Genomic DNA, 27701 nt, shown 5'->3' on the forward strand with positions numbered 1-27701 from the left:
TAAAAAAAGGACACGAACAGACATTTTCCCAAAGAAGACATCCAAATGGCCAATAGACACATGAAAAGATGCTCAACATCAATCACCACTAGGGAAATGCAAACCTAAACTACAATGAGGTATTACTTCATACCAGTCAGAATGGTTAATATCAACAATAAAAGAAACAGTAAGCACTAGTGGTCAAAGGGGAACCCTCCTACACTGTTGGTGGGAATGCAAACTGGTGCAGCCACTTTGGAAAACAGTATGGGACGTCCTCAAAAAGTTAAAAAGAGAACTACCCCATGATCCAGCAATTGCACTACTAAGTATTTACCCTAAGAATACAAAAACACTAATTCAAAGGGATACATATACCTTGATATTTATAAGCAGCTTATCTATAATAGCTAAATTTTTAAAAAATATTTTATTTATTTATTTGACGGACCGAGATCACAATTAGGCAGAGAGGCAGGCAGAGAGAGAGGAGGAAAAAGGCTCCCCGCTGAGTAGAGAGCCCAACACGGGGCTCGATCCCAGGGGATCCCAGGTGACCCTGGGATCACAACCTGAGCTGAAGTCACTGAGCCACCCAGGCGCCCCATAATAGCTAAATTATTGAAAGAGCCCAAATGTCCATTGACTGATAAATGGATAGAAAAGATGCAGTGTGTGTGTTTGTGTGTGTGTATAAATATAAATGAATGTGTATATATATCATGGAATATTACTCAGCTATAAAAAAAGAATAAAATCTTGCCATTTGCAATGATGTGGATGGATGGAGCTAGAGAGCATTATGCTAACTGAAATAAGTTAGAGAAAGACACATACCATAGGATTTTACTCAACACTTCTTTTTAATGCAAAAAAATGTTTTTTAAAGATTTTATTTATTTATTTGACAGAGAGAATGAGGGAGAGAGAGAACATGAGTGGAGAAAGGTCAGTGGGAGAAGCAGATTCCCTGCTGAGCAGGGAGCCCCATGCAGGACTCAATCCTGGGGCTCCAGGATCATGACCTGAGCAAAAGGCAGTCACCCAACCGAGTCACCCAGGTGCCCCTTTTAAATGCAAACTTATATATGAAATGTAGCATCAGTTACTGTCTTGAAAATGAACCCCATGGTTAAATATAACTTTCATTTGGAAAAAGAAATTCTCCTTCTTATTGTCTTGCTGATCTTATTTTTTAAAATCATACAAGTGTCATTTTTACCAGAAGATGGGAAAGTTAAAGCCTTAGAAAATCTAATTTTATATTTTATATATTATGGAGTTCTTAAAAATTTTGAGATAAATGCCTATTTTGTAAAGTCTAAAATTGTTGAATTAAGGAAGAAAAATGGTTAGTAATCCCATTTATTTATTTAATTTTATTTAAAAAAATAAAAAATAAAACTCAAGTTTTCAGCATTCTCCCATAAATTAACTGTGGCATTTCAAAGTTAGGGCTTAATAAATGAATGTGGAATGGAATATATGGCTCTATAACTGACTATATGGTATATTTTATTTTTCCAAAAAATTATTTCACATAATTCTTGCTTATCCATCATCGAGTGAACTTGCACAGATGATAACTGCATTCTGACTCTTCTTTTTAAAGTGTATGTGTTTTCTGGATTTTTCCGTCATACTTGCAGAACATGAAAAATTCAGTGTTCAGTCATACTTGCCAACCACAGAAGAATTGCCTAGCGAGTTAATAAAGACAAAAGCATGAAAAAGCCCAGACTCAATGTAATGCCATGCATAAGAGATATTACCTTCATGAATAAATTCTAAAATGTAGGTCCATTAGTCGGCACTTTTGTGATTTGAAGTGTGCCAAAAACCCAGATTTATAGCTGTATTGAGAACCTACACCTTTATATAGGTGACTGCTAGAAATAATTTGGGTGAGAAACAAAATACCTACAGATATCATATCTGCTGTATAGATATCTATATTATAGATACAAATATATTTGTATAATAGATACTTATATCACTATATTGTCAGAACCAAGGTACAGCACTTGAAAGAAACAGAATTAAAGCTAAATAAAAATCAATTCTTACCTAGTAACTTGTGTCCCAGTTACATTTTCCAACATGTCACAGAGTGTGAGAAATATCCCTCTCACACTTTTAAGTTTCTGAGATGCATCAGATACTGGACAATGATAAAGAATTTCCTGCTGTTAGATGAAAAGAAATAGAAATGATCAGCCTCCCGTAGTTTCCAACCATTATTTTGGTCATGGAAAGTTCAGAATTCACTATTAAGAAAAGAACAAAAAATCAATCTTTTCAGCTTCAAAGGAAGCTTTATTCAAACAAACACAAGGAGGGAAGTATGTCTGGAATTTTAACACATTACCTAGTATTTAAAACACTACATTTGAAAGTAAGTTACAGACTGTCAAAACTGGTCATAATATCAAAATATACACTAAGTAGGACACTGATTAGTTAGAATGATTATAATTAATTTCACTGTTTACTTTCATTACTGACATTTAATAGATAACCTTCGTCATCTTTGGTGAAATCATCATTAAATCTTTATTTTAACCCAAGACAATACTGTAATTAAATTTACAAAGAACACAAAATTATAGTAGTGCAGATAGAAATCAGTATTTATGATGTTATAATATCTTATCTGTCTTAAATTTAAGACGGTTTTCCCACCCCAAGTTAATCTGAATTGAAACTTTAAAAGAAACCACATTTTAAATCATAGAAAAAACTAGATCTATATGATAATTCACAAAATGCTTAATATTTTTTTCTTTTCAAGAAGAGCATGTTTCCAGAAAACAGTTCTACAAAATAAAATAAATTTCAAAATCTGGATGTGCTTTGAGCTAGAACTTTTACACAAAGGGATGAATCATTCTGTATCTCACTTCTTTTGTTGTGACTTAAAGCAACATGTTATTTTTCTCACAAGGCAAACTAAAAGCTGGCAAAATAAAAATCTCTAGATAGAAACCATAGAGAATTCGGAGTAGCTCCCAGTTACGCTATTTAATATTTAAAATCCCTAAATATTCATACAGTTACTATTGAAAGCCCAAACTCCTAAAATACATCTTTTCTTCAGTTCTCTAAAGAGTGTCCTATATCTTGTTTTGGTCCCTCTTTACAATAAATAATTATGTGACTTAGTGTCCATGTCTTGGCAATTTTTACATTAGGATAAATATAAAAAATGATAAACTGGACACATCTTTTTTAATATTACTAAGCACATTCGGTATATGCAAATTGCTATAGAACATGTTGGCCAAATACACTCTGCCTAACACTCAAATTTTCTTACAATATTTCTAGGATAAAAAGCTATAAAAATTTTATCTTTAGAAATTAAGCCAAACATCAGTTAAGATCTTCTGTTAATGCTTACTTAATAAATTTAAACCTTGACTAGTAAATACACATTGCATTTAGACAAACACCAAACACCACTTTAAACAAATAACCTTACAGTCTTTGGGTTTTGAAATTTCTAAATCTTATAAGTTGAAGAAGATAAGTTTTTATTAAATATGTAACTCACATGAAAACAAAATAACCCTATGACATTTTATTGTAAACTAAGTCATACCAGTCAAACAGGTCATTTGAGAAAGTCTCTTTTTTCCAACCCCTGTAGCAACCAGCCCAGAAAGCCTCAGTATTAAGGACCTGGCAAACTCTACAGTTCCTAACCAATTTAATTAGCTGTATTTTTAGGCACTTGTTAGTAGCATGCATTTGCAGCAGCTTTCACTCTGTTCAGTAAGAATAAAAAGCCTCTTCTAATTACAATATTGATATAGGGCTCTCAATAGACAGAAACCTGTTCATTTGAGAAACATCTACACATTTTCCCATGGAAAGAAAGGCAAAGATGACAAAAGGTTTTGGTGGTATTCTACTCCAAGATGACCCAGAAAGTTTCAGGGTGCTACCATCCCAGAATTTTGTTGTATGTTTTATATAACAAACAGTTAATTTTCTCATTTGCTTTAAGGTATAAAATGAATATATGTAAGAAATCAGAATAATTAACCTTAGGTCTCTTGTGTTTTCAGAACACAGAAAACTACAAAAAATACATACAAGTAAAAAAAAATCGCTTCTTTTCCATTTCAATTATTGACTAAATATTGATATACAAAGATGCAACACAAAGAAATGCACCCCTTGGAGAAAATGGCTTTGGCAATCATCAGAATACGGCCTGCAAGGATTTCAAGAGCAAAGAAATGTAAATTAGGTAACAACTTTTAGATGGCCCTTCTGCTTGAAGCACTGTGGAACTATGGCTAGAACATAACTTGCTGAACTGCTGGAAATGTAAGAAGTAGAGAAGTTTTCTAAGGACGTCTTCTCTATACCCTTTCAATCCCCTTCCTCAGAACTGCAAAGCAAGAAGGCCTTAGCGGGCAGTGGTGAATGGTGGGCAGAGGGACAGAGGGCTGATGCCTACAAGAGTGTCAATCAGTACAGACTATTCTAATGGCTAGGTAGGTAAGCTCAACCTAGGACCACTGTGTTAAACCTGAACTGAGAAAGTCTGAGTACCTTAGGTGAGTGGCAGAAGCAAACCCTCTCTGGAGGAAGGCATTCCTACCTTCTAACCACAGGACTCCCAGAGGTAAAATCAAGTAGTAAGCCTAGTCAGTGATCACCAAGGGCACAAGAAGGCAAACTACCACATGTTAGAGTTAGGAGTTAGAGATGGTGGAATGGGCAGATACAGAATAGAGAACACAGAATACAAATGAAATACTTGGAGATGAAGTATAGAATCACAAAGACAAGCAAGCAACAAGAGACTACCAGAAGTATCATGACAGATTTGAAATGCAGACTAAAGATTTTTCAGGAAATTCTGAAAATAAAAATGATTGTTTAAATAGAAAACACAAGAGTGAAATTAAAAATAGTTTGGACATAGCAGAAGAAAGAAATTAAACAAAAAAATAAATAAATAAAAGATTCCTTACAGAGGAATGACTGACAGTAGACTTAACAGCAATTACTGAAATCAGAAGACAGAGGAATACTATCTTCTTTTTTTTTTTTTTTTTAAGATTTTATTTATTTATTTGACAGAAAGAGACACAGCAAGAGAGGGAACACCGCAGGGGAAGTGGGAGAGGGAGAAGCAGGCTTCCTGCAGAGCAGAGAGCCCGATGCGGGGCTTGATCCCAGAACCCTAGAATCATGACCCAAGCCCAAGGCAGCCGCCCAATGACTGAGCCACCCAGGCGCCCCAGAAATACTATCTTCAAACAGATTAGAGAAAATAACTTTCTACCATAATGACATAAGCAATACCATGCATTGACTTCATCTTCTCCCTCGCCACACAGGAAAACTGTGTTTTCTTACCTCCTTGAATTGGGAGAGACCATATAACTAGTTGAGGCACTGGAACATGGGCAGAAATGTTACAACTTTTTTTTTTAACCATTTGATATACTGTTTATTTTACTTGAATATAAGTTCTTTTTTTTGGTAATTTTATTTTGTTTTTCAGTGTTCCAAGATTCATTGTTTATGCACCACACCAAGTGCTCCATGTAATATATGCCCTCCTTAACTTTTAAGTTAGAACTCTGAACTGTCTCATGGAATGTTAGATGCTTTCTCTCTTCTCTCATTGGTGATGCAATTGACCCAATAGAGGACTCCAAAGCCTTTGGGAATCATGGAACCATTAGATGAAGGGCTCCAACCACTAGGCCACATGACCGGGAACATTTATACTGAAATGAGAAATGAACTTCTATTATACTAAGCCACTGAGACATCAGGGCTGTTACAGAATAGGGCTGGCCTATTCTGACCAATACTATGTAGAATTATAAAGCACCTTTCAAGAAGAAGTGAAAAAAACACCATTAGATAAATAACAACAAAAACAATTTACCATCAAGAGACTTTCACTATAAAGAAATGCCTAAAATATATGTCTTAAGAAGAAAAAAAATGATCAAGTAATAACAGTCTGAGATGTAAGAAAGAATAGTGAGTAAAGAAAATGGTAAGAATATATGCAAATTTAAAATTCATTTGTATGAAGTATAATGCAAAAAATGCATTTTATAATGTATTACATGTTTTATAATATATAAAATGTAATAATAATTAATAGTAGTAGAACTAGCATAATTATGTCCAATTTCTGGAATTAAAAACATGACAGCACAGGGCACCTGGCTGGCTCAGTTGGTTAAACATCTGACTCTTGATTTCAGTTCAGGTCATGATCTCAGGGTCGTGAGACCTGAGGCCCACATTAGGCTCCACACTGTGCGTGAAGTCTGCTCAAAATTCTCTCTCTCCCCTTCCCTTTGCCCCTAGCCCTATTTGTGTGCATGTACGTGTGCTCTCTCTCTCTAAAATAAATAAATAAATATTTTTTAAAAATGATAGCACTAAAATACTCAGGAAAATAGCATGTATGTGAAGAGGGGATAATCTGAATTAAGGTATACTAAGGACCTTGAATTATTTTGAAAAAGAGTTAAAGCAGCATTACAGAATCTGCTAAGACAAATATGATAAAATTTTAAAAGCAATCACACAAAATAGAGTATATAGTAAACAATGACAGGTAAGAAAAATATTATGGAAAAAGTCATTAAAATAGAAATCTTTAAAGAAGATGATAGAAAAAATTCAAATATTTCAATAATCTATATAAATGGACTCATGAAGCTTATCATGATGCTATGTGTAAGAGACATACCACAACCATAAAGACACAGAATGACTAAAAAAAAGTGCTCATCATTCACTTGAAAGACTATAAAAGGGCCTTATTCTTTTCCTTTGCACGTTTGAGAAAGCACTCACCTCCTCCTTTGATGTTTCCGAGTCAAGCTGCAGTGTGAGATACATAACGATGTGAGGAGTGTTTAGGATGTTTTGCTGGATACCTTCAACCTCTTCTCCCCACAGAAGTTTGACTAAATCATTTGTGTTTGACTGTGCCTTTTTCTGTCTCGGTTGAGTTGTTTCCTTCTTCACAGCATATGCATTTTCAAAGGTCAGTTTTACCTTCAACAAAACAACAAGTTGATTTTTCAACAGGGAAAGGTCAGTTGCAGTTTTCACAAAGAAGGGTCTGTACATGTATAGACATTTAGGTACACAGAGTATATCTAAAAATCATCCTAGAATATGAGCTCTTTGATGTCAAGGACTATGTATTCTTTTTTTTTGGGTTAAAATTTTATTTATTTATTTGACAGAGAGAGAGAGACAGTGAGAGAAGGAACACAAGCCCCCAGAGGGAGAAGCAGGCTTCCCGCTGAGCCGGGATCCAGACCACAAACGTAGAGGAAGGCAGACTTAATGACTGAACCACCCAGGCACCCCAAGGACTATGTAATCTGTTTACATTTGTATCTCCAGCTCCTAGCCTAGTTTTTGGTACATATTATTACATGTATTTATTGAGTAAGAATTTATAATTCTCTGTACAAAAATTCATTTATTTAAATTTAAACACTGTATTCTAAGATACTGATAACAAAGAAATACCATAGAAAAACAAAAATTCATACAATCTCATAATTCAGAAAGAGGAACACTGTATTATGAATGCTGATAGCTCATCTGGGGAAAGAAAAAAGAAGAAATACAGGATTAAAAGGAACTGCATATAACCAGGTTAGCTGTCTTTTCAAGTGAGATGATATTCAAGTATTTTTCTCTCAGACATTCTTTCTGGTCCTTTAAAATAAAGACCAAGGAGAGGAAAAACTATCAACATGGGACCATGAGCCTGAGAAGATTGTAAGTTTTATCAAGATAGTTTTATTTTCACAGCCTGATGTCAGACAAGATTGGTAAGAATTCAGAATGTGACCATTCTCCAATTGTTGAAAGCTAGCTTCCACTTCTCAATTACTTTTACTTGAAAAGAAGATATGTGTCTAGATGCCAGCTGGCCAAAGATAACTTGTTCATTTTAAAGAAGCACCAGTGTGTATCTTGACTAAAAGTTTTCACTAGATATAGCTAATTTGGTGTAGTAAAAACATCATCATAAGCTATATAACCACAAAGTATTCCTAATGTTTAAAATCTTATCAGAATACAGAGGAGTAAAATAGGATATCCTAACTATAATAATCCGTAGAGTTCCAAATTTAAACATTAAAGTATAGTGACTCTTTTAAAATTAAATTTTTTTTTCAAAGATTTTATTTATTTGACAGAGATCACAAGTATGCAGAGAGGCAGGCAGAGAGAGAGAGGAGGAAGAAGGCTCCCCACTGAGCAAGAGAGCTCGATGCGGGGCTCAATCCCAGGACCCTGGGATCATGACCAGAGCTGAAGGCAGAGCCTTTAACCCACTGAACCACTCAGGTGCCCCTTAAAATTAGATTAAATTTTAAGTCAAAAAATAAATTCATGTTTGATCAAGAATAAAAAGTCTGTTCAATATGTGTTTGTTAAATCATCACACTGGACACTTTAAAAAATCATGAACAGGGCGCCTTGGTGGCTTAGTGGGTTAAGCCTCTGCGTTCAGCTCAGGTCATGATCTCAGTGTCCTGGGATCGATGCGGAGCTCGGAGCTCGGAGCTCGGGCTCTCTGCTCAGCGGGGAGCCTGCTTCTCCCCCCCCCCCTGCCCCGCCTCTCTGCCTACTTGTGATCTCTCTCTGTCAGATAAACAAATAAAATCTTTAAAAAAAAAATCATGAACAACCTAAATATATACAATTTTTATTTGTTAATCATACTCAATAGGTTGGGGGTGGGAAATATCTAGCCAATATTTAAAAGCAGATAAAACTGTACACATTAAGTTGCATTTGGGAGGAAAATATTTAGAAGTTATTATCAAGATAGGGGCACGCGGGTGGTTCAGTCTGTTAAGCATCAGACTCCTGATTCTGGCTCAGGTCATGATCTCAGGGTCCTGGGATTGAGCCCCATGTTGGGCTCCATGCTCGGTGGGGAGTCTGCTTGTCTCCCTCTGCCCCTCTCCCGTTAACTCTCTCTCAAATAAATAAATCTTTTAAAAAGTTATTATCAAGATAGTAATAAATAATCCCTCATTCTTAATGTTATTTTTTTTAAAGATTTTATTTATTTGACAGAGAGAAAGAGCACAAAATTAGGGGGAGCGGCAGACCCCTGGCTGAGCAGGGAGATGGATGTAGGACTCGATCCCAGGACCCTGGAGCCATGACCTGAGCCAAAGGCAGACAATTAACTGACTGAACCACCCAGGCACTCAAGAGACACATTTTTTTTTTTTTTAAGATTTTATTTATTTATTTGACAAACAGAGATCACAAGTAGGCAGAGAGGCAAGCAGAGAGGAGGAAGCAGGCTCCCCACAGAGCAGAGAGCCCGATGCGGGGTTGATCCCAGAACCCTGGAATCATGACCCAAGCTAAAGGCAGAGGTTTTAACCCACTGAGCCACCCAGGCGCCCCAAGAGGCTCAATTTTTAAAGCCAACTTTAAGTGTGATAAATATTAACATATATAGTCACTTTTTAAAAAATGAGCTTTATAGACATATTTTATCATCAAAAATATTAAGCATATTATTTTTAAAAAATTCATTCATAATCCCACTAGACCATCCAACTGTTATACTATAAAATAAATCTGCCTGATGAATAAAACATTCCAAAAGACAAATATCCAGGGCGCCTGGGTGGCTCGGTGGGTTAAAGCATCTGCCTTACCCTTGGGTCATGATCTCAGCGTCCTGGGATCGAGTCCCGCGTCGGGCTCTCTGCTCAGCGGGAGCCTGCTTCCTCCTCTCTCTGCCTGCCTCTCTGCCTACTTGTGATCTCTGTCAAATAAATAAATAAAATCTTAAAAAAAAAAGACAAATATCTAAATATCCTTTTTTGTTGACAAGGAGGGACTATTTACGGTTGTGTTCAATTTTGCTTATCTGTAGCTATCTGTGGTATCTCAAGGGCACTAAATTATCTTTGTCTACCTAAAGTGAATTAAGTTAAACATCTCTTCTAAAATAAGTCTCAGATTTATTTTATTAACAAGTAGAAAAGAGACATGAGGTCTAAACTCATTAATATGTATATATTCAGAGTAAAGATAAACTAGGTCAAGATCAGCAGTAATCTATATAGAAAGTAGGAGGGGAGAAATTCTTCATAAAATTTTCCTGAGGCCTAATGATCATGTTTCTTTACAAAACATGTAATATTCCAAATGGAAAAGTCAACCTTTACTAAAATTTTTATATTTGCTATAAACCTATTGAAAAATGGGTCCTTAATATTACAACACTATCAAAAAAGGCTGGATAGAAAATTAGTGTATTTAGGGGGAAATAATAAGCAAACTCAACAAAAATATAAAAAATTAGAGATCCTATATGGGAAAAATCAAGCACGTTCTGATGAAACTTAATACAAGATTAAGGTAAGAGACTGCTGAAGAGACACTGTTTTAGAAATGGTCTTAGAAGGATGTGAAAAAGAAATTTCTTGGTGTGAGGTTTTGACCCAAACAAGCAACAGGTAAGCATTAGATGGCCTGAAAGACTATGTTCTGAGAGTTGTATCTGTTCTACTGGGCAATGTTCAAAATATGTATATATAAATAGAAATACAAATATAGGGGGAGGAGTCAAGATGGCGGAGAAGTAGCAGCCTGAGACTACATCAGGTAGCAGGAGATCAGCTCGATAGCTTATCTAAACATTGCAAACACCTACAAATCCAACGGGAGAGCGAAGAGAAGAAGAACAGCAACTCTAGAAACAGAAAATCAACCACTTTCTGAAAGGTAGGACTGGCGGAGAAGTGAATCTAAAACGACGGGAAGATAGACCGCGGGGGGAGGGGCCGGCTCCCGGCAAGCGGCGGAGGAACGGAGCACAAAATCAGGACTTTTAAAAGTCTGTTCCACTGAGGGACATTGCTCCAGGGGCTAAACCGGGGTGAAGCCCACGCGGGACCAGCGTGGCCCCAGGCCCCGCAGGGTCACAGAAGGATCGGGGGTGTCGGAGTGTCGGAGAGCTCGCAGCTATTAGAACGGAGAAGCCGGCTGCCAAGACAGAGCCGAGGACTGAACTCTCGGCTCGGGGTTACCTTGAACTGGTCGCGGGCTGGGTGAGCTCGGAGCGCGGCTAGAGGCTGGGGATACGGGAGTGATTGGGTGCTGTCCTCTGGGGGCGCACTGAGGAGTGGGGCCCCAGGCTCTCGGCTCCTCCGGGCCGGAGACTGGGAGGCCGCCATTTTCATTCCCGTCCTCCGGAACTCTACGGAAAGCGTTCAGGGAACAGAAGCTCCCAAAAGCGAACCCGAGCCGATTACTTAGTCCGGCCGCCGGTAAGGGCGGTGCAATCCCGCCTCGGGCAAAGACACTTGAGAGTCACTACAACAGGCCCCTCCCCCAGAAGATCAACAAAATATCCAGCCAGAACGAATTTCATCTATCAAGGAGAAAGCAGATTCAATTCCTAAGACAGCAGAGCAATTCCAGAGGAGGAGAAAGCAAAGCACGGAACTCATGGCTTTCTCCCTATGATTCTTTAGTCTTGTGGCTACTTCAATTTTTTTTTTCTTTTTTCAATTTTTTTTTCTTTTTTCAATTTTTTTTTCTTTTTTCTTTTTTCTTCTTCTGCTAAATTTTTTAAAACTTTTACCCTTTTCTTTTTTAACATTTTTTGACTAGTTCATCTAAATATATATATTTTTTCTTTCTTTTTTGTATTTTTTTATTTGTTTTATTTTTTAAATTTTTTTCTTTCTTTTTTTTTTTCTTTTTTTTTCAGAAGCTGTTTTATCCCCTTTCTCCCCCCCACAATTTGGGGTCTCTTCTCATTTGGTTACAGCGCATTTTTCCGGGGTCTTTGCCACCCTTTTAGTAGTTTATTTGCTCCTTCATATCCTCTTATCTGGACAAAATGACAAGGCGGAAAAAATCACCACAAACAAAAGAACAAGAGACAGTACCGAAGGCTAGAGACCTAATCAACACAGACATGGGTAATATGTCAGATCAAGAGTTCAGAATGACGATTCTGAACATTCTAGCCGGGCTCGAAAAAGGCATGGAAGATATTAGAGAAACCCTCTCTGGAGATATTAAAGCCCTTTCTGGAGAAATTAAAGAACTAAAATCTAACCAAGTTGAAATCAAAAAAGCTATTAATGAGGTGCAATCAAAAATGGAGGCTCTCACTGCTAGGATAAATGAGGCAGAAGAAAGAATTAGTGATATAGAAGACCAAATGACAGAGAATAAGGAAGCCGAGCAAAAGAGGGACAAACAGCTACTGGACCATGAGGGGAGGATTCGAGAGATAAGTGACACCATAAGACGAAACAACATTAGAATAATTGGGATTCCAGAAGAAGAAGAAACAGAGAGGGGAGCAGAAGGTCTATTGGAGAGAATCATTGGAGAGAATTTCCCTAGTATGGCAAAGGGAACAAGCATCAAAATCCAGGAGATGCAGAGAACCCCCCTCAAAGTCAACAAGAATAGGTCCACACCCCGTCACCTAATAGTAAAATTTACAAGTCTTAGTGACAAAGAGAAAATCCTGAAAGCAGCCCGAGAAAAGAAGTCTGTAACATACAATGGTAAAAATATTAGATTGGCGGCAGACTTATCCACAGAGACCTGGCAGGCCAGAAAGAGCTGGCATGATATATTCAGAGCACTCAACGAGAAAAACATGCAGCCAAGAATACTCTATCCAGCTAGGCTATCATTGAAAATAGAAGGAGAGATAAAAAGCTTCCAGGACAAACAAAAACTGAAAGAATTTGCAAACACCAAACCAGCTCTACAGGAAATATTGAAAGGGGTCCTCTAAGCAAAGAGAGAGCCTAAAAGTAGTAGATCAGAAAGGTACAGAGACAATATACAGTAACAGTCACCTTACAGGCTAATAATGGCACTAAATTCATATCTCTCAATAGTTACCCTGAATGTTAATGGGCTAAATGCCCCAATCAAAAGACACAGGGTATCAGAATGGATAAAAAAACAAAACCCATCAGTATGTTGCCTACAAGAAACTCATTTTAGACGCGAAGACACCTCCAGATTTAAAGTGAGGGGGTGGAAAACAATTTACCATGCTAATGGGCATCAGAAGAAAGCTGGAGTGGCAATCCTTATATCAGATCAATTAGATTTTAAGCCAAAGACTATAATAAGAGATGAGGAAGGACACTATATCCTACTCAAAGGGTCTGTCCAACAAGAAGATCTAACCATTTTAAATATCTATGCCCCTAACGTGGGAGCAGCCAACTATATCAACCAATTAATAACAAAATCAAAGAAACACATCAATAATAATACAATAATAGTAGGGGACTTGAACACTCCCCTCACTGAAATGGACAGATCATCCAAGCAAAAGATCAACAAGGAAATAAAGGCCTTAAATGACACACTGGACCAGATGGACATCACAGATATATTCAGAACATTTCATCCCAAAGCAACAGAATACACATTCTTCTCTAGTGCACATGGAACCTTCTCCAGAATAGATCACATCCTGGGTCACAAATCAGGTCTCAACCGGTATCAAAAGATTAGGATCATTCCCTGCATATTTTCAGACCACAATGCTCTGAAGCTAGAACTCAATCACAAGAGGAAAGCTGGAAAGAACCCAAATACATGGAGACTAAACAGCATCCTTCTAAAGAATGAATGGGTTAACCAGGAAATTAAAGAAGAATTGAAAAAATTCATGGAAACAAATGATAATGAAAACACAACAGTTCAAAATCTGTGGGACACAGCAAAGGCAGTCCTGAGAGGAAAATATATAGCGGTACAAGCCTTTCTCAAGAAACAAGAAAGGTCTCAAGTACACAACCTAACCCTACACGTAAAGGAGCTGGAGAAAGAACAAGAAAGAAACCCTAAACCCAGCAGGAGAAGAGAAATCATAAAGATCAGAGCAGAAATCAATGAAATAGAAACCAAAAAAACAATAGAGCAAATCAATGAAACTAGGAGCTGGTTCTTTGAAAGAATCAATAAGATTGATAAACCCCTGGCCAGACTCATCAAAAAGAAAAGAGAAAGGACCCAAATCAATAAAATCATGAATGAAAGAGGAGAGATCACAACTAACACCAAAGAAATACAGACAATTATAAGAACATACTATGAGCAACTCTACGCCAACAAATTGGACAATCTGGAAGAAATGGATGCTTTCCTAGAGACATATAAACTACCACAACTGAACCAGGAAGAAATAGAAAACCTGAACAGGCCCATAACCAGTAAGGAGATTGAAACAGTCATCAAAAATCTCCAAACAAACAAAAGCCCAGGGCCAGACGGCTTCCCAGGGGAATTCTACCAAACATTTAAAGAAGAACTCATTCCTATTCTCCTGAAACTGTTCCAAAAAATAGAAATGGAAGGAAAACTTCCAAACTCATTTTATGAGGCCAGCATCACCTTGATCCCAAAACCAGACAAGGATCCCACCAAAAAAGAGAACTACAGACCAATATCCTTGATGAACACAGACGCAAAAATTCTCGCCAAAATACTAGCCAATAGGATTCAACAGTACATTAAAAGGATTATTCACCACGATCAAGTGGGATTTATTCCAGGGCTGCAGGGTTGGTTCAACATCCGCAAATCAATCAATGTGATAGAACACATTAATAAAAGAAAGAACAAGAACCATATGATACTCTCAATAGATGCTGAAAAAGCATTTGACAAAGTACAGCATCCCTTCCTGATCAAAACTCTTCAAAGTGTAGGGATAGAGGGCACATACCTCAATATTATCAAAGCCATCTATGAAAAACCCACCGCAAATATCATTCTCAATGGAGAAAAACTGAAAGCTTTTCCGTTAAGGTCAGGAACACGGCAGGGATGTCCATTATCACCACTGCTATTCAACATAGTACTAGAAGTCCTAGCCTCAGCAATCAGACAACAAAAAGAAATTAAAGGCATCCAAATTGGTAAAGAAGAAGTCAAACTATCACTCTTCGCAGATGATATGATACTATATGTGGAAAACCCAAAAGACTCCACTCCAAAACTGCTAGAACTTGTTCAGGAATTCAGTAAAGTGTCAGGATATAAAATCAATGCACAGAAATCAGTTGCATTTCTGTACACCAACAACAAGACTGAAGAAAGAGAAATTAAGGAGTCAATCCCATTTACAATTGTACCCAAAACTATAAGATACCTAGGAATAAACCTAACCAAAGAGACTAAGAATCTATACACAGAAAATTATAAAGTACTCATGAAAGAAATTGAGGAAGACACAAAAAAATGGAAAAATGTTCCATGCTCCTGGATTGGAAGAATAAATATTGTGAAAATGTCTATGCTACCTAAAGCAATCTACACATTTAATGCAATCCCTATCAAAATACCATCCATTTTTTTCAAAGAAATGGAACAAATAATCCTAAAATTTATATGGAACCAGAAAAGACCTCGAATAGCCAAAGGAATATTGAAGAACAAAGCCAAAGTTGGTGGCATTACAATTCCGGACTTTAAGCTCTATTACAAAGCTGTCATCATCAAGACAGCATGGTACTGGCACAAAAACAGACACATAGATCAGTGGAACAGAATAGAGAGCCCAGAAATCGACCCTCAACTCTATGGTCAACTAATCTTCGACAAAGCAGGAAAGAATGTCCAATGGAAAAAAGACAGCCTCTTCAATAAATGGTGCTGGGAAAATTGGACAGCCACATGCAGAAAAATGAAATTGGACCACTTCCTTACACCACACACAAAAATAGACTCCAAATGGATGAAGGACCTGAATGTGAGAAAGGAATCCATCAAAATCCTTGAGGAGAATGCAGGCAGCAACCTCTTCGACCTCAGCCGTAGCAACATCTTCCTAGGAACAACAGCAAAGGCAAGGGAAGCAAGGGCAAAAATGAACTGTTGGGATTTCATCAAGATCAAAAGCTTTTGCACAGCAAAGGAAACAGTTAACAAAACCAAAAGACAACTGACAGAATGGGAGAAGATATTTGCAAACGACATATCAGATAAAGGGCTAGTATCCAAAATCTATAAGGAACTTAGCAAACTCAACACCCAAAGAACAAACAATCCAATCAAGAAATGGGCAGAGGACATGAACAGACATTTCTGCAAAGAAGACATCCAGATGGCCAACAGACACATGAAAAAGTGCTCCACGTCACTCGCCATCAGGGAAATACAAATCAAAACCACAATGAGATATCACCTCACACCAGTCAGAATGGCTAAAATGAACAAGTCAGGAAATGACAGATGCTGGAGAGGATGTGGAGAAAGGGGAACCCTCCTCCACTGTTGGTGGGAATGCAAGCTGGTGCAACCACTCTGGAAAACAGCATGGAGGTTCCTCAAAATGTTGAAAATAGAACTACCCTATGACCCAGCAATTGCACTACTGGGTATTTACCCTAAAGATACAAACATAGTGATCCGAAGGGGCACGTGTACCCGAATGTTTATAGCAGCAATGTCTACAATAGCCAGACTATGGAAAGAACCTAGATGTCCATCAACAGATGAATGGATAAAGAAGAGGTGGTATATATACACAATGGAATACTATGCAGCCATCAAAAGAAATGAAATCTTGCCATTTGCGACGACGTGGATGGAACTAGAGCGTATCATGCTTAGTGAAATAAGTCAATCGGAGAAAGACAACTATCATATGATCTCCCTGATATGAGGACATGGAGAAGCAACATGGGGGGGTAGGAGATAGGAGAAGAATAAATGAAACAAGATGGGATTGGGAGGGAGACAAACCATAAATGACTCTTAATCTCACAAAACAAACTGGGGGTTGCTGCGGGGAGGTGGGATTGGGGGAGGGGGAGCGGGCTATGGACATTGGGGAGGGGAAGCGAACCATAAGAGACTATGGACTCTGAAAAACAACCTGAGGGTTTTGAAGGGTCAGGGGTGGGAGGTTGGGGCAACCTGAGGGTTTTGAAGGGTCAGGGGTGGGAGGTTGGGGGAACAGGTGGTGGGTAATGGAGAAGGCACGTTTTGCATGGAGCACTGGGTGTTGTGCAAAAAGAATGAATACTGTTACGCTGAAAAAATAAATAAAATGAGAAAAAAAAAAAAAAAAAAAAAAGAAATACAAATATAAGCAAAAACATATAAAATCCTTGAAGAAGGACCTCATGAAGTGAACGGCTTGGTGGTTGAGATCAGATAAAGAAAAGATAAATAAAAAATAAATAAAAGATAAAATTCTTTTATCTAAGAATGAGAATTTAAGAGTGTCCAAAAGAAAATATATGGGTGGTATTCCTTGGTGGTGGTGTTGAAAACGTGAGAGATCTGAGAATTTGGGGAAATCCTGAACCCAGAGCTTATGACAGGTTAGATGGGAGCTCTGAGATTGTCTCCAGGCTTGGGCTTTGGGGAGGAGCGATATATATGAATGGCGGGAGAAATATGACCACAGGGAGCATGATGAGTAGCATCCTAGGGAAGCAGATGTCACAGAGATAGGCTGGCTGGGTCTGTTGGAGTGCCTATGAGAGCAGTGCATACCAGTGGAGAACAAGGAGAAAGGTGGTCTTCGGAGAAAGAAATGTGTCTCAGAACAGGGAGGGCATCTTTTCCGTTTGAGACTCTTGTGGGTAGAGAGGTCGAGAGACTGGCTGTGACTCACCAAAAATGACAAAAGGAAATGAGGTGGTAAGCTCAAAATAAAAGCTCACTAATTTCACTAGAGGCAGCAAAAACAACCTAAAATTTAAGACTAGTTTGTTATGCTTAGTGAAAAATGACATACTTGAAAACTAACTAATGTTATACTTGGCAGACAACTGCACTTCTTTTCTGTGGTGTAAGGGCATTTTCCCCTCACCATGTCAAAAACTCAAATACACACACCACAGAACCATCCATTAAAATTCTTTTAAGGATTATTTTAGCCACCATTCTTCTGATTTAAGTAAAGTTAGCTCCATTACGCAAAGATAATTATACTTTAGCAAGACATTTTGAAAAGCTTACATGTTAAGTAGCTTTAAATTTCAGGATATCTGGTTGCCTTGATAAAATAATGGATGAGACAAATAATTAAGAGTTATGTGCTTTTTTAAAAAAGGGGTTTCTATACATAAATATTAAAGATATATTTTATAGAAAACTTTTATTAAGAAACATCTAGGAGGGAGCACCTGGTTGGTTCAGTCGGTTGAGTGGCTGACTCTTGGTTTTGGTTCAAGTCATGATCTCAGGATCATGGGATGGAGTCCCACATCGGGCTCCGTGCTTGGTGCACGGAGTCTCTCTCTCCCTCTGCCCCTCCCCCAGCTCATGCTCTCTAAATGAATAAATAAATAAAATCTGAGGGGAAAAAACCCATCTAATACAAAATAGTTTACATGAAACCTCTTATAAAAGGGTTTTCTGTTCCTCCATGGACATTAACCTGTGATATGTTTCATCATTCCTCATTGCCTGTCTCTCTCAAAATGTGTGTGCGTGTGTGTGTGCGTGTGTGCGCAATTTGCTCATCCTTTCTTCTTTTCCTTCCAGTTCAGGAGATGATGTACCTTTCCTTGGGTCAGAAGATATGCTCGCCATAATTCATCATTTCCAAAATCTTGTTTAATTACCCTTTCTCTACTTCTCTCTTCAACCCCTCCATTTAACAAGCAATGTCTCTTCAGCCTCTGTCAAACAAACAAGCAAATTCTTTCTTTCTGTTAGCTACCAAGCCATCCTCTTCACAGATGCGAACCAGGGAGGTTGTCAGAATCGGTAGCAGCTCCAAGAGCTGACCAGTCTCTCACCTCTGCTCACGGCCCTCATGGGATCTCTCTCACAACATCTGCACTGCTATTTGCCTGTCTGATCCTTTCTCCTTTGTCTGGCAGATGCTTTGAATATTCCTCAGTCACAATTCTGAAGAATAGGAGTATATCTGACTTAGCAAATTCTCTCTCCTCGATCCTCTTCTGTTTAAGGCAATCTCACTCAAGATGAAACCTGGAAGGCGTGTTAGACTTCTCTTTATCCTATAGGAAGCACTATCCTATGCTTCACATTATCTTGAATCTAATCTATTCCTTCCTCCATATCCACAGGCTTTTATCAGCTCTCTTCTGGACTGCTGTGAAGCCAGTCACCTGGTTTTCCAACTTCCTGTCCCATTCAGAATGAAATATTCCTAAAATGCAAATCTGATCAGTCAGTCCTCCACTTTAAAATATCCACACAGATGATACTTCTGGGTTCTGAGAATAGAGAAGATTTACATTTAAAAAAAAATTTTGCCAGTCTATTTCCTAATTTTTCCATGGTTTATATATCACTTTTGCGTAACAAGGAAATAATAGAAGTTAAAACATTGCACCCAACCATCATCTCCTTTAAAAAGACTCTTCCCCCTCTTTTGGGCCTAAGAAATACTTGAGGGGTAAGAGTCTAGGACTAATGTTCTACAGGCTGATCTCCTGTGAAAGGAGTTGGTGGCTTCCTCCAAAGCTCCAGGAAAATGAGGTATGGCCCAATGCTTAATGCAATCCACCCTGGTCAACAACAAAATTTGGGCCCAAGCTCCCTGATGAAGCCAGGAATGAGTGGTATGTACTATAATATATATAATTATGTACTTGTTGAATAAATATGAGTGCATAAGAGTTGTAGTAGTAAAGGTCACAGTCAGCAATCAGAAGGGTACTTGTACCTTTGTTCTTGTCGTTTTAAATATTGAAAACCTTTTTTCAAATTCACAACTTCCTATTTAAAAAATTTCAAACCTATGGAAAAGTTGCAATAATGTAATAATTACCCACACATTATTCCTCACCCAGTTTCACCAATTTTTAACATTTTGTCACATTTGCTTTCTCCTTTTCTTCTCTGTCTTACTCCCCTTTCCTTCCATCCTCACCCCCACTTTATATACTCAAAAGAAATTTGGCTGAATTACTTCAGAATTATCTGGTAACATTTTAATGCTTTACTGCTAAATACCTGAGCACATATCTCTTAAGGATAGGGGCCTTGGGGCGCCTGGGTGGCTCAGTGGGTTAAGCCGCTGCCTTCGGCTCAGGTCATGATCTTGGGATCCTGGGATCGAGTCCCGCATCGGGCTCTCTGCTTAGCAGGGAGCCTGCTTCCCTCTCTCTCTCTCTGCCTGCCTCTCTATCTACTTGTGATCTCTCTCTGTCAAATAAATAAATAAAATCTTTAAAAAAAAAAAAAAAAAGGATAGGGGCCTTCTCCTACACAACCAAATATAATTATCATACTTAGGAATTTGAATATTAAATATAATACTGTTCTCAAAGTCTTTGCCCAAATTTCCCCAATTGTCCCAATATAGCTGCTACCCACTGCAATCCAGGATCAATTTAGGATTAGCCACTGCATTTAGTTCTATGTCATTTCATTCTGCTTTAGTCTAGAACAATTCTCCAGCCTTTTATTTCTTTCAAGACAGATAACATTTTTAGAGAAATCTAAGACAGCTATTTTTGTAGAATTTTAAAACTTGGCTTTAAAAGAAATTATTTGGTCTTTTTGTACCTCACCTAGCATATAGGCTTCACCTCTGGATTTCATTCTGGTATTCTTAATCTATTTATAACAGAACTTACTTAAAAATCAAGCACAGAACTGCAGAGTTGGAATTGGGTTCAGATATATTTGCTCAAATCTCCTCTGATTATAGATGAGAAAACTGAAACCCAGAACAGTCTGGCAACTTGCTCAGAGCAAGGTTTAAAATGGAGCTCTGACCTCATTCTACCACATTACCACATTGTAGATAGCTCCCAGACCATCTTCTGTCAGATGACAAGAGCATTTAGCCCATTTTTATACATGGAGCAGAAGTTTAAAATATTGCCGTTAGAGGAGTGCCTGGGTGGCTCAGTCGTTAAGCATCTGTCTTCAGTTCAGGTCATGATCCCAGGATCCTGGGATCGAGCCCCGCATCAGGTTCCCTGCTTGGTGGGAAGCCTGCTTCTCCCTCTCCCACTCCCCCTGCTTATGTTCCCCCTCCCACTGTGTCTCTCTCTGCCAAATAAATAAATCAAATCTTTAAAAAAATGAAATAAAATATTGCTGTTAGATAGTTCCAAATTTAAATGTTGAAAAGTCTCCTATGGTGTTCTTTATAAATGAACATTCCTCTTCTCTTACTGCTTGAATAATTGTTTCAGCTGCCATAGATACAAATCAGGTAAAAAACTTTTTCAGGAAAAAAAAAAAAACTTTTTCAGGGACAAGTCCAGCTCAGTTTGTTCTAGCCCAGCAGGAATGAAGACCCACCCAGGTTGTGTGAGAGATGGAAGGATCATGCTCTGAACTCAGTTTCAGTTCCTTGAGTTATTAACTCTGCAACCTTGGAGAAACCGTTACATCTCTCTCAGATTCTCTTTCTTCACGTACAAAATAGAAACGCAATTATTGGTACCCTACAGACTATTATGAGGAATAAATGAAATTACTAAAGGAAATGATATTAGCAAAGCACCAACAAACTGCCTGGTATGTACAAACACTAGTTCCCTTCCCAATTCTTCTACTGTCCTCCCTGAGCCTCCTACGAACTCCTAGTTTACACGGCTGGTAGCAAGAAGCTTATACTTCACACCCCTTTCAACATTAATGATGTAAGAAAGATGTAGTTTACTAATTAAACATAACTTCTAGTTAAAGGAATTTTAACTATGTTTTAAATCATTATTAAAGATACATCATGCTAAAAGCTGGGGCTTGGTTTTGACCATGACACAGCTATAATACCAATTCTGCTAGCAAAACAAACAAATGCATACATGTTTATACTCAAGGGGTTAAACTAGAATAAAATATTCCAAAATATTAAACATGAACATCTTCAGGTAATGGGATTTTAAAAGATTTTGTCCCTTACTTCCTCGTACCTTCCTCTTTTTACAATGAACATGTACTACCTTTATAATAAGAAGAAAGTTTATTTTCTTAAATAGAAAAGATTTTAAAAGATTTAAAACCTTAAAAAGATTTTAATAATATACATCTTATGACAGGGTAATATCCTCAAATTAAATGCTGCCAAAATCACTCTGAACTTACATTAGGAAGGCAAGAATGTGCTAGATAGAGTATAACATACTCTCTCAATATGATAAATTCAAACAACTCAAAACAGTTTTTTTTCCACTTTCAAAACAAACTGCTGTTTCTTCATTTAGGCACAAGATGTACATATTGGCATGTAAAAGCCATGCGCATGCGTGTGTGTGTGTGTGTTTAAATACAGAACCACACTTAATGCAGCAAGATGCTCACGTCATAAAAGGCAAACTGGGCCAACAGCAGATACACAACTCCTACTTCATACTTAACAAGGACATGTAAATGGTGGGTGGAACTGGACCAAAATATTTAAATCATTATTTCTTCCTCTTTTTTTTTTTAACTTCTGAGTGTGAATAGCTGAATTTGCAAATGTTAATTAAACATAAGTACAATGTGACTCCACTGTAAACATAATTTTTTTTGGAAGACAGAAGAGCCCCAGTTGAACTCTGGCAACACTGGCAGATATCTGCCACTGACAGAGGCAAGAAAGGAGGAGCCCAGACCTGGGAGTTGACATGCGGCCAGTTTACTCAGGTAAAGCTATTTCAGTTGTTAAAATACTGCAATTCTTCATTACTAATGGGTAAGTAGTTGCTGTCTGAGCCCCCTGAGGTGCCCTAGTACCCTGGCTCCTACCCCTTTCCATACCTGACAACCAAAGGGGACAACAGTATACCCTATTTCAGCATTATGTCTGGTGTCTGTCTGATTGTTAGTATTTCAAACACCGCCTTGTCTCCATCGTCATCTCCATCCTCTATTCCTAGGCGCTGCTGGTCACTGGCTGCCAAAGTTCTTCGAGCACTTTCATTTTGCATTTCCAAAGATAGCTACTTTTACAGAGCATCCACGTGTGTCTTTGGTGTGTGTGTGTATGTGTATTGTGTTAAGAAAAAGAAGTGAACATACGGGAGATGTTCTTTCTTAGACAATAAAGAATTTCACCATGGGTCCTATTATTTCAGAACCTCAAATCAGATGCAGGAAGATTCTGTTTTATCATGGATTCTATTCTTCACTCTGATCAATCCAGAAAGTGGTTCATCCTCTCATAGTCTGATGGAATATCTACCTGTTTAAAGCATATCATCCTCCCTACCCCTCAAAAGAGAAAAAGTGAATTTCTGATACTAACAAGAGCAGAACATTCCTAAATAGAAAGTATAGCACTTTCAAAATACATCTAATGACCTAAAAATGTCATCTACGATACAAAATGTCAATGCTTAGACTATCAAAATAACTATTATGAAAGAGATTTATATTTGTAAGTAAAAACTTACAAGGAATGAGAAATAATTCACTAAGTAGCTAAATGAAAGCTCAGGAAAATAAGGCTAAACAAGATAACATACACACACACAAAAATCAAGAAAATAGTACAATTAGTTTTTAAGATAAACAAAACCACAGTTAAAAAACTTTATAGGAGGGACACCTGGGTGGCTCAGTCCATTAAGCATCTGCCTTTGGCTCAGGTCATGATCCCAGGGTTCTGGGACCAAGTCCAACATCAGGCTCCTTCCTCAGCAGAGAGACTGCTTCTCCCTCTGCTTATGCTCTCTCTCTAACAAATAAATAAACAAAATCTTAAAAAAAAATTTTAAAGGAAGAGTGATTTTAATAAATCAGAGAAAAGAAAATTCCATGACTATTTAAAACGACTTGTCTAGGAACTGGATTTTCATCAACATATATAGTCATTATAATGATAGGTTGGTCATTATATAGCTTTAAATTATTGTCATTATTCCTGCTTTACATAGAAGGAGTTTTATTTGTAGATATTTCTCTCTTTTTAGAATAATATCCAGTGCTCGCTTAGGCAGCACATATACTAGAATAATATCCAAAAGCTAAAAGTGTTAACAGGAGCTAAAATGTTTTAAATCGTCAAATATGTAATTACAATTCACTTTATACATGATAATTTTCAGAATCTTAGAAAACAGTAGAGGATATCTTTATTTTCTGTAATTAATCATAAAATACAAAAGAAAGACTGTTTATACCTGCATAGGTCCAGGAATGCAAGACAGAACTCTCTCTATGTTCTCAGAAGTCACATCAACATCATTCACAGCAACAAGGACATCACCTGAAAACAGAATAACAAAGGTTGTTGTATGAATATCCAAAACCAGCATCTATTCCAACCTCTTCAAAGTACTGCGGAACTCATTATATATTATTATACAGCTCAAAGCAGCAGAACTAAGCTCCCACTCCACTTCTTTCTTATACTATAATATAGCCCAACGTTGCACCATAACTAAATACCATCTATGGATATTTAAAGAGATGAATATTCTCATTTTGGATACAATTGAGAGAATTATGTAAACTCAAAGGGCAAATACAAAATTTGTAGCATAAACCAAGTACTGCACTTAGCAAAATTGAATCTAATCACTTAAACCCACGGTAAAAAAAAATTTGGCTGAAATTTTTATTAAATCCATGTGGTACATCATAACTCAATATGCTGTGGCTTTCACTGCTATTACCGATCTGTGTCTACACACAGCTCTTTGTTTCAAAGGCCCCATCTATAACAAAATCCACAGCATGTTTTGGTAAAAAAGTTTCTTTTCCATGGTTTTTCTTTAAATGGATATGTTTATCAAATTTGGTGGCTTTCATAAAATAAAGATCAGTGTTAAAATGGAAATTTACTTTTATAACATAATTAGAGATAATATCAAAATTCCAGTGAGTTTTATTAATAGAATTATATACGTACCAAGATTATTTTTTATCATTCCTAAACATATCATTAGGAAATGGACCAAATAATTAATATTCATCAAACAGATACTTACTGAGCACCTACTGTGCGCCATGCACTGTTCTAGGCACTATAGGTAAACAATGGAACAAAACACAAAAACGGGGGCGCCTGGGTGGCTCAGTGGGTTAAAGCCTCTGCCTTCAGCTCAGGTCATGATCCCAGGGTCCTGGGATCGAGCCTCGCATCGGGCTCTCTGCTTGGCTGGGAGCCTGCTTCCTCCTCTCTCTCTCTCTGCCTACTTGTAATCTCTATCTGTCAAATAAATAAATCTTAAAAAAAAAAAACAAAACACAAAAACGTCTACAGTCATGGAGCTTCATACTCTGGGGAAGACAGATTATAAACATGTATATAGATAACAGTGTTGGTAGATGATTCTCCCTCAGTGTTTCATATTTTGTACATCTTGCAAGGTAAGGCACTGAAAGTCTTTGTTCTGGATTATTTTTTCAAGGATGTTTGTGCAGTGAACACCCTTGGACAACAGAGGTAGTGTTGTAGGGAAGAACCATCTGAAAACATGTCTAACAAAGCTCTAAAAGTAGGAGACATACATGTATTGTCATAACAGATATGAAAACTAATTTTAGAGCGAGTGTGGTATAAATAATATTTTAAAATGTTTAGTGGAACATTTTCTCTTTCTATAGCAGAAATGTTCTACGCACTTCTCATTCTCCCACATACTTGTTTCCCTCAAGTTTCTGTCAGCAACTCTGTGACTCAGAAATGGCAGGCTTTCTGGACATCTTATCACTGCAGTGGGCAAAGTTCTTTCTCAGCAAGCACACAGGAGTCCTTAGGACGCCCTGTCAGAGGCTGAAAGGAAATGAACTGCATGAAATTGTTTGAACTGTTAGATAAGAAATGTGAATTACTGATGGAAAGTTTTATTAAGATACATTCAAAAGTCAAAGAAATAGGAAGTGGTGAAATCAGTTTAGCACTGCGCTTAAATCAATTCTTCAATGTAAAATTAATCACTTGAGAAAGTCCATCGATGCATTCCTCAGCATCTACTTAATATCGAGTGTGTACTGAAGGGCATCAAGGGCTATGAAAATATATATGTCAACATTTGTTTACTACTGTATTTATACTATATACAAAATGAATACAGTTTAAGAAATTATTTTTAAAACAAAACTATTACACATAAATGTAGAAAAAAGAAAAAATATATATGCAAAATGTTGCCTTTGGGTGTGTGGGCTTTTTCTTTTTTTGTTTCATTTTCTCAACTATCTATATTAAACAAATATTACTATTATAAAAACAAATTAAATCCCTATATTTTTAAGAATACTTTATTTATTTGACAAAGAGAGATAGCAAGAGAGAGAGCACAAGGAGGAGGAGCAGCAATGCGAGAGGGAGAAGCAGGCTCTCACCAAGCAAGGAGCCCGATGTGGGACTCTTGATTCCAGGATCCTGGGATCATGACCTGAGCCCAAGGTAGACACTTAACTGACTGAGCACCGAAGAACCCCAAAACTCATTATTTTTACTAAAAAAAAAAAAACCCCATTGTGGTAGGCAGATTAATGGTCCCCTAAAGTTGTCAACATCCTAGTCACTGAAATCTGTGAAAGTTACCTTACGTGGCAAAGGGACTTGGCAGATATAATGAAGTTAAGGATGTTCAGATGGGGAGATTATCTAAGTGGCCCAATGTAATCACAGGGTATTTATAAGGCAGGAGGCAGGAGGGTCGGAGAGAGACTTGAAAATGCTACACTGCTGGCTCTGAAAATGCAGGAAGGGACTGTGAGACAAGGCATTCAAGTGACCTCTGAAAAGCCGGCCAAGGAAAGGGATTTCTAGGATTTCTACCTTAGAGAATCCATAAGGAACGCAGCCCTGTGGATACTTTGATTTTAGTGCAAAAGGACACATTTTAGACTTCTAACGTCCAGAACTGCAAGATGATAAATTTGTGTTGTTTTAAACCACTAAGTTTGTGGTAATTTGTCACAGCAGCAATAGAAAATGAATACACCTGTCTTAACAATATAAAGCAGTCTTGGCTAACTAAGCACCAAATGAGAATCAGGGACCATGAAGGAAGAACAACAGATCAGGATATATAAAGAGTACAAATAGGTCATTGGAGAAAAAAACAAATCAGTCTTGTTAGAAGAAGGAATTTATGCACAGAAGGACTGGGAAATATGCATGTGCCAAAGGGGTGGGATCAGACTGTGAGTTTAAATTGGTCTTTTAAATGAAACTGAATTTGACTTTCGGGGAAGAAAATCTGGGTTCTGAAACACAGTTACCATACTGTCATTTTATACAATCAAGTTAATGCATTTACTGTCAAGACATTTACTGAAAAATTCTTAAATTCTGAGAGAATTGCCTTCACTATGTATTTTTTGAGCTCCAATATCAATTTCTCATTTATAATATGCAGGCATAAGCAGAAAATTAAGGTCTCTCCTAACCTATCATTCTAGAAATCCTTGAATAATTGTGTCTCATATATTGTAATAATCACTCAAAATATTTGATTAAGAAAAGATCACATTCCCTAATGTTGCCTGATAAGAAACTGGTGCAAGGTTTTTATTTCTCATTGAAATAGAAAATAATACTACAGAAATGTTAAAAAAATTATTGATGGCCCCAGCACTCATAGCCATAATTATTTTCACAAATTACTTTTAGTCTTTACTTATATTGACACTAAAAATGTATAAAGGAATTTCATCCTTTTAAACCTCTCAAGTATTAAGAATTTTTATATTGGTACACAGTGTTTAGATTACTATTTTAATAGTCAAGTAATGCATACATTTATTAAATTATAATTAAAATAATCATCCTCCAGTTT

At 37.3% G+C, this 27701-nt stretch overlaps 1 protein-coding gene across 7 annotated transcripts in view; it reads right to left on the minus strand.

Annotated features, from left to right (window-relative positions):
• The window catches only part of INTU (inturned planar cell polarity protein), a 90934-nt gene that overhangs the window by 39545 nt on the left and 23688 nt on the right, over positions 1-27701 (minus strand). For all 7 annotated transcript variants that reach the window (XM_045990507.1, XM_045990517.1, XM_045990498.1 and 4 more), the window contains exons 3-5: positions 24087-24172; positions 6829-7032; positions 2050-2168 (exon numbers count right to left, since the gene is read on the minus strand). In XM_045990507.1, the coding sequence (XP_045846463.1) occupies positions 2050-2168; positions 6829-7032; positions 24087-24172 (409 nt within the window). The remainder of the gene's footprint in view (positions 1-2049; positions 2169-6828; positions 7033-24086; positions 24173-27701) is intronic.

This window comes from Meles meles, chromosome 2, assembly GCF_922984935.1.
Source record: "Meles meles chromosome 2, mMelMel3.1 paternal haplotype, whole genome shotgun sequence".
Lineage (NCBI taxonomy): Eukaryota > Metazoa > Chordata > Mammalia > Carnivora > Mustelidae > Meles > Meles meles.